Below are 8910 nucleotides of genomic sequence, written 5' to 3'. Positions count from 1 at the left end.
ACTGAGCCTCAGTACAGTAAGTGATGGCAAAACCGCCTTGGTTTACAGTGTACAGTGATGCGTAAGTGCTTTACAGTTTGTCACAAATCTCAGTGCACTGTGATAGTAAAACCTTATTGTGGTGTAATTATATATCCAAAGCAGTCAGAAGTCAGAAAATCATTAGTGATGTTTAACCACTCAGAAGACAGAGAGGTAGTTCATCTTCTACATATAATAACGGACAAAGTAAAGAATGAAGTGTAGGCTATGTTTAAATGTTCGGAATTTGACCGTGTATGATGGTCCTCTTGAGTTGCCGTACAGCCAATGGCGTACAGCCATTGCTCCATTTTCATGTTTTTTTAACATGTTTTTCACAAACATTTTCACACGCTAGGAGCATAGGAATAATTCAATTCGGTTCGTCATGATCTGTAGATGTGATTTGCCCCCGAGCACCCCTGGGTAAATTACCGTACAGCCAATCACAATGCGTACAATGCATGACGTCATTGGTAAGAGACGGCCCCCGAACACATATGGTACCCCGAACACATCTGGTACCGACACCGGGCATGAGTAGGTCGCTGCCTTTTTTTTATCTTTATGGTTTGACTTTGTTCAGAAAAAATCTGATCCACATGAAGTTTAATTTTGGGCCATGCTTTGGGTTGCTAGCATCCATATGAAAAAAAATAGTAAAATGTTACTATTTCCATGGTCATAGGCACTGCAGCCCTCTACAATTATTCACATCAGGTTTCATAAGTGGCCAGTCTGGGCACAATTGTGCTTCCAAAAAAACAACATGTTGTAAACATGAAGTGAAATGCAGTGTATGGTTTCAAAAAGACAAAAGACAAAGTTAATTTCTTCTGTAGACATTTAGTCTGCATGTCTTTTTATCATAAAGACATCATAAAGACTGACCAAAGTTAAACATAATTGGTGGCAGAGTTTACCCTTCTGGCCTCAACAGACACAGTTAATATCATTGGAACGGAGTGTAACCAAAATGTTGGACAGATGAAATGAATGGGAGGCCAAAGAACCAGGCACAAACTTTGCACTAGAAAGATATGGGCACGCTGCACAACACAGGGACAGTAGAATGGTTATTGGATCACAAACATCAAGGCAACTTGGATTACTTGCAAGGTAACAATAAGGCACCCTCTTTGACAACTGCTCTACTGATGAGCAGGAATGCCAAGATAATAACACACAATGAACATTCCACTCAGAAATTTGAACAGTTAATACTTATATTTCATAAATTGTGCTTACGAATATTTGTAACACTGGGTTCACACTTCACACTAGTGTTAAACCCAAGCGTTTGAGATTTAGTGATATAGCATGTACTGTATGCATACACTGAAAAAACTGAAACCTAGTATGAATTATTGAAAGTCAATGTTTCAGTTTTTTCAGTGTTGTGGAAAATGAATGTATGAGTAGGTAATCCAGCACACAGCAGTTTAGGAGACACAAATACAAATATCAAAAAAAATACCATGTTATATTGTTACCATTTCATATCAGCAGCAAATCATTTTAAATAAAGAGCCCTTCCTTTCACACCGCAGATCCAGTACATGAAGTCAGATTCTACAGTTGGTAGATAGCATCTCCTCCATTCACAGAGGCATGTTTGGTAATGTCTGATAAAAGGGCAATGTGTCGAGTGGTTGTATAATGAACTGTTTCTCCAAGATATGTGCCATTACACTCTCCACCTCCATGCAATGGTGTAAAAACATGAAACAAACAATGCATTATTGTCACGATTAAAAAGTAGTGAATGTTACGTCTTCAAAATCAAGGTTGATACTTACTTAGATAAAGTATTTTTCTAATAATTGGGGAGAAAACTCAAATACTATTTCTGTATTCTAGCGCGAAGACAGGTATAGAGGAGGAATAACTGTCTGTGTCTTGAATCCCAACCCTACGGCTTATGGGGATGCAAATATTTAGACATGTTCTATGTGTTCACTTGTTCATTTTGCTATACGTTAACATTTACAGTTATATTAACAGACTGGCTTTTATAAATGAGTTTTAACTACAGCATTTAACTCCATCTTCCCTTCAAGCTAGCTGCAAACATCAGCTGATGATCTCCAGGGATGTTTCTGCACGTTTGCATTATTTGTGGCTGATCAGATTAGCTAGATTCTGGTCACAGGCAAACAAACAGGTTTCTCAACATAACAAACTCTGAGGGAGAGTCAATGTAATTCTAAACACCAAAAGTCAAAATGTATGGACTTGAGGGGTGGCAGTACAACTTTAGTCCTGCAAAAAGCGCAAATGTGTGTGTAGTATCTCTTTAAAGACGGCGTGTGTGTATCCAGACACAGAAATTTGAGCTGTCCAAAGTTGTTCAACTTGTTTAGTGTACGTGGAAAAATCTTAGCTCTGTCCCTAACAGAATAACATTCTCTAATGGTGTGTTATAATGACGTAAAATACAAATGATGGTTGACTGTTTTAAACCCAGAACAACTTTGGCAATGAAAAAAAAAAAAAAATTAACAATCCAGTCATGGCATGTTTTCATAGGAACATTTGTAAAATGGCTTAGTTCTGAATTACAATAACACATTACTACTTTCACATTCTAGTAGGCAGTTTCTATCCCATATACAATATAGTGAGCACATCCAAAAGCAATACGCCTTGAAAAAGGATGTGACAACATGTGTGTTATGAGTTGAGCACCCTCAGCTGGTTCTAAAACTGCACAAACGCTAGGTAAACCTGTTATAGGTATAATAATTGATAGGGACTCATTTGAATATTTTTAGACTTAGGAGATTCAAACATACAACAATAAATATGCTAATGGAGATTCTGAATAATTTTAAATTTTTCCAAAACCCTAATTAAGATAACACCCCGTCCCCTTCGACATGAATCACTTCAGAAGACTACACATCATATTTGCATTAAAACTTCAATAAGATCACATAAACACTAGTCTAATAATATTTGTGATTAAACAAAATCCTAAAACTGGACTCAGTGCTATACTGCTCTTCGTAAATTGCCACAGTGCAGAACTAAAGGGTTCCTAGGATAGTGCCTTGGGGTACACCTGCCCCCTAGCTGTTGGCGGAAGTCCCAGCAGTGAGCATTGGCTGCTCCCATGGTGTCTGGATATGGCAGTCACCATCCTTCAGTTGGTCACTAACCCTTTATTTCAGCTCGTCTTCTGGGTTTCAATGTGCAATGTGGGCCAAACTCCACAAACAAACTGAACAAAGATAGGAAAAATAATTAAATGACTGAATCAATACAATCATGCAATAAAATAAAAGCTATGATAATTACAAAGGCTTGGGGCTAAACCTACCTTTATATTTGGTCTGTGCTTGAGGTAGGTTGACCTGATCTGCAGGCTAAAAGAAGATGAATATTAGATTTTAAATAAATAAATGAACTAGCTCACTCCAATAAAACTCACAGCTGGAGCTTACCTTAGAAGTATGTGCAGGTAGGATCCCAGGCCAGTAAAGATGTGCCACCAGGCATGGAACTGTGTTGCTACTCCAACACCGGAGGGAAGTTTTTCTCTACTGGCTCTGAGAGACAGAAAAAAACATGAATTGTATCTCCAACTGTATGGGATTCTTCTAAAGAGGGTGCTAATAAATTGTCTTTATAAAAGTATTTTTATTTATTGTACTTTATCAATAAAAAATCTAAACATGCATTCTGCATTTTGGATAAGAAAATACAGTTCAATTTAAGATTCTTATTTCACAGTAAATAATCTGAGAGATATTCCTGTCCTTGATTAATGTAACAGACTCTTTATTTAAACATTTGCATCAAGTATTATTAAAACTGCTGTCCGAATTCCAAAAAATAAGCAAATGCTTCAATAATAAGAGGAACCTTACTATTGTTCCATGTCTAATACTCACCTTAATGTGTTGCAGAAGATATTGTCGATGTTCCACAGTAGGAACCCTAACAAAAAGACTCCTAAGGAGGTGTAACACAGCGGTCTGAGCCATGGGTACACCCTAACATTGAAACAGAAACCACAAAGAAACCCATTAGCAAGTTATTTCTTACACAGAAGATTGATGAAAAATAATTCCTTTGATATATAAATGTTTAACAATGAACGCTCTTGAAAAACATACCATGTAACAATGAAGATAGATCGCATCACTAGGCAAGCTACTAGAGCTCCATACATGACCTGGAAAAAGACACATTTCATTATGTTTGGCCTTGAAACATGGCAACGTCAAATTAACATTCTGTCTCCCAACTATTTATACATTTTGTTCGACAGTAGTGATGTTACGTATTGCGGAGCGTGTGTCGAGTAACCCCCGAAGCTTTTTGTGAAGCTTGTATCGAGGCTTGTATCGTTTTGGGCCAGTGACGTCACCGATGACAAAAACGAAGCCTCGCTGCCCCTCAATACCACACACACGACTGCTTCAGAAAGTGCTTTAGATCGGTTGAACCACAACGCTCATAATATCCATGGATGTATAATAAAAGCGATATTACCCTTCCTGTACCCGGGCCCAGTGACACGATGGAATTAAGAGAGCTCAGACCCTCACTTATATAGAGGTCGGAACATGTCATAAGTATAAATAAATAAAAGCATAAATAAATGTAGGAATAAAAACATGAATGAATAAATACAGGAATAAATAGTATGCATTGTTTTCAGGTAGATTCAGTGCGTGTGCTGTGGCCCAGCTGGAAAGCAGTTGACTCATAACCGTAGGGTCCCTGGTTCAACGACTGAACAATACGTCTTTTTTGTTGTTTATAAAAGCTACAGCTAAATGTGATAATGTAGTTAATAAATGTATTCTTTGATATTGTTTAGCCTTTCTCAGGCTACAACATGGTTAAGTTTAGGAATATTATTAAGGAATACAAATCCCTCTTTGCAATGTTTACCAGCCTCCTTTGGCTTTTCAATCACAATCATTAAACCGGAACACTTTTTAAACTAAAACAGGAAAACAAAGACAGATCTAGACAGAACAAAATAAAACAGGGACAGATCGTGACACATTTTATATGACTGAGCTCTGGTGGGAACCCATTGCTGAATTCCAGGCAGCCTATGTACATTGATATTATTGATAACATAAACTTTGAACACAGTCCTCTAGCATAACCCTTTCAGATAGAGCGCTGCAGTAATGATATATTTCTGTAGGCCGACACGGTGGTAAGCATCACAAGGGCTCCCTTAAAAATATTGTTTCCATTGATGTAAAAAGATAACATTAGGCTTTAAACTAACTACATCACGGTCACATGACTTTATGTCACCACCACCAAGCTAAAAGCGGCTGATATTCGCTGTGATGACTTTAGTAGTCTCATTTAGCCACTTGTTAGCAACTGCCGTTTTTTAACACAGGACAGTTTAACCACAGGTCTAACCAAAAACACTCTAAAAAACCGTTAACTTCGAGACGAGGGAACCGGATGTGGAAAAGTACTAACCCATTTTCCAAATTTGAGGACTCATTCCTGGACCTCTCTACACAAGCATTGTTGTCTCTCAAATGTGGTTCAGCCAAACAGTTTTGTTTCCTTGAGTGTAATGAGCATATACAGCCAGTCATCAGTCAGAGCCTTTATTGGAGCTATTGATTTTTTTGACACATACGTGGGGAAACCATTCCAAAATAAGTACATGCAGTCAGCACAATCTATATTAAAAGGAAGTAGGAAGCTAAAGTCCCCATTATCAGTCGGGCTCTAAACCATCATAAAGCAGTGTGATTAGTAAACAAAGGCTGCTCTGTCACATTGTCCTTTAACAGACATGGCTGTGTGTTGAGTTTAGGGCATTGTATTTGGGTTAATAGCTACACCTTAACTGTAAAAAGATAACTACAGGGTTTCTGCTGGGCTTAGGTACACTCCCAACCATGGAGTATTAGATGTTTTTTTTTATTTTTAAGTGTAAGAAGACAAAGAAAAGTGTTAAAACTTTAAAATATATATTTGAGTTTTAGGTGCAAACTCCATTTAAAATTCTGTATTTTGTATTTTGAATCGTTTTGCATAATGTCTTTGGTATGAAATTCTACTTTGTGTTTAACATCCAACATGCACCAAGTGTTTTTGTGCTGAGTTAGCAAGCCAAATGTTTACTTAAGGTTGACTTGACTTCAGGCCCGCTGCGCCCAAACAGCAAACAATGAGCAATCTGATACAGTTGAGTAAGAAACAACTAAAACCTTACCTGGTGAAAGACTGGCTCCTTCCACTGTAAGTATACCTGCAGGAGGAAATACAGGAAATACTCAAAATAAATGATGGATATTGTGTTTTATGTATATCATGGTTCAAACTTAATCAGTGTAAAAGTGAAAGTGGATACTCACCAATGTGACTGAGACACTGAAGATTATTAATAATGCTATGGGGAATAAACTGATGGTGTTTTCTTGTTTGAAACACTCGTATCTAAAAAAAAGAAAAACATGTTTATTTTACATGTTCAGCTTTAGGAACAATAAAGGAAAAAAAAGATGCAATGAAAGGATGCATGTGTAACACATTTTTCTGGAAATATCTCCACACTCTACAATCAATTCATTGATCAATTTATTTGCCACATGAAGTCCCAACTTTAGTGAAATGAATCATCTGCTCTGGCAGATCAGCACAAATCAAATCAAATCAAGTTTTATTTATATAGCACATTTATAAACGATTTTTGGTCGAGCCAAAGTGCTGTACATATAATAAAAATAGCCTACAGTAGAGACACTTTACAGCAAATACAACAGCACACAGAAAAAGAAAGCTGAACGGCAGCATCCATTGAAATCAACAATAATCGCAGTGCCTGATATCTCCAAAAGAGACGCAGCCGCCAACGCCATCCAGCCTGTTATCTAACAGAAACACATTGGCTGAAAGGATTCAAGGCCGGTGTCCAAATCCTTCAAATTATTTTTTGATTTTGAAGGCACACAGTTAAAAAAGGGGGATTTTCAGTCTACAGTATAAAGAGTAGACTATCTGCTGTTAAAGAAGGGCAAGGTGAGTTGCCCTGGAGAAAATGTTTAGCTTTGCTACAGCAGTAGGCAATCCTCTACATTCTCTGGGTGCAGCTTCCATTGTCCAGGTAGGACTCCACCTCTGGATGTCTGACTATCTCCTTCTGTTTAATCAATTAACATAGAAACCTTAACATCTACTGGATATCTTTAGTCAGGGTCAGGCCCTAACAGATCTAGAATCAGTTAAGAATCATGTGTCCTTTACAATATACTGTAGAATGCCTCACAGTCACTTGAAAAAGACACCCTGTACTTTCTTATAGTGGATCAGGTGATGGATGAGTGATTCACTAGTTCACTTTACAATCACAAAAAATATTTCCTCAGTCAACGTCGTTAGTAATTAAACAGCAATTCATCTAAAAGGTTGAGCCACTTACAGGCAGTAGACAAAGACGCATGTACTGTAGATCATTGGCAACTCATCCAGTAACTGCAAATCAGAACACAAAGAAAACACATACTGTATCAGTACATTTATAAGATTTTAGTCTTTCATTAAGACATTGCAATAGGCAGCAAATATTTCCACTTCATTGTGATTCATGCATGTTCATCAAATTGATGAATTGTATGTGCTTTTGTTGATATATTAACAATTTCATGTTTTACTGTAGCCCACCTGCATCTCATATAGCAGCGTCATGTGGAAGCACCAGGAACCAACGCCAACAGCTGGACAATGGACAGACAACCCCATAAAACATTAAAACTGAAAGTCAGGACATTCTTAAACAATGTGATTAATGAGATCAGAAGAACACCCGGATAGTCTGTTCTCAATAGCTACGATATGTAAACAAGAGGTTTGTTTGCTAATGCAGAGCAGGGTAATTTGTGGTTTCAACAGACTTACCTGCCAGTCCGAGGAAAGAGCAGACGTAGCGAAATTCGAGGCCGTCTCGAAACGTCTGGATGGCCCCGTAAATGGGAGGAAGGATCATAATCAGGTTGCTGACAGTGTTCCCTGTTCAACAAGACACCAGAGACAAGTTAGATCCAGGCGACACAACCCTGTATACGACATTTGAACACCTCTGAATGACCTCTGATGGGTGATTGGGTGACATGAGGGACCTGAGAGGGAGACAGGCTGGGTTACATGTAGTGATCATTATAACACCAGCATGAACGGGGTTTGCAAACTGCAACTACGATTGCTGTCATTTTGTATTATTTAGGTTTGCATTGTTTATGTAATTAGTCATGTAAAAAATTTAAATGATAGGCAATTTTTGTTAAACAGATGTTACAAAGTGCTTCACAAGACAATAATAGCAGAACAATTAAAGGTCCCATGTCATGCTTTTCCGGTTATTACCCGTCCCCTTGTGTGTTATGAAGGTTTTTATGCATGTAAACGGTCTGTAGAGTCAAAACCCTCAAAGTACACCCTGTAGCGAGTAAAACTCTAACACAGAAAATACCTCCCCACAACGCCTCGTTGGAGATACGTCACTGTCCATTGATTCTTCCGTGTACCGCATGATGTCATGCGTTACCCGGAACCAAATGGATCAATCCGTGGAACCGCTACGTTACGTCCGCGGAGCCGTTACGTTAAGCCCCCGCTGATTGGTCCAAATTGACCAATCCACGGACTTCCTCACACACACACTCAGTGCAAGCAGCTCTGCTGATTTCTCCTCCCTGGCTGCAGGCTGATAACAGACAGTTGGGATTGCGGCAAAATTCTCTCTGCAGACCCATTCTCACAGCGTTTATCAACCTTTTTCTTACTCAATATCAAGCCACACTTATTGTTTTTACTTCGGCTGTGACTTTGTGTGTGCTCAGGATGAGTTTGGCTGTGTTTCGCTGTGTATCGCTAAACAAGGAAACCACACCTCCA

The 8910-nt window shown here is 38.4% G+C and overlaps 1 protein-coding gene across 1 annotated transcript; it reads right to left on the bottom strand.

The window, feature by feature from the left end:
- Positions 1 to 558: 558 nt before the first annotated feature.
- On the bottom strand, positions 559 to 8025 carry acer3 (alkaline ceramidase 3; the record flags this gene model as incomplete). Its single annotated transcript, XM_010783442.1, has 10 exons — positions 559 to 3244; positions 3344 to 3389; positions 3468 to 3572; positions 3918 to 4019; positions 4143 to 4201; positions 6233 to 6268; positions 6375 to 6456; positions 7439 to 7491; positions 7681 to 7733; positions 7915 to 8025. Coding segments are annotated over 10 exons (701 nt in total), but the record flags the coding sequence as incomplete, so codon positions are not given.
- Positions 8026 to 8910: the final 885 nt, after the last annotated feature.

Source organism: Notothenia coriiceps, unplaced genomic scaffold (assembly GCF_000735185.1).
Source record: "Notothenia coriiceps isolate Sejong01 unplaced genomic scaffold, NC01 NC01_scaffold00025166, whole genome shotgun sequence".
Classification (NCBI taxonomy): Eukaryota; Metazoa; Chordata; class Actinopteri; order Perciformes; family Nototheniidae; genus Notothenia; species Notothenia coriiceps.
This window is presented reverse-complemented; position numbering and strand designations above follow the sequence as displayed.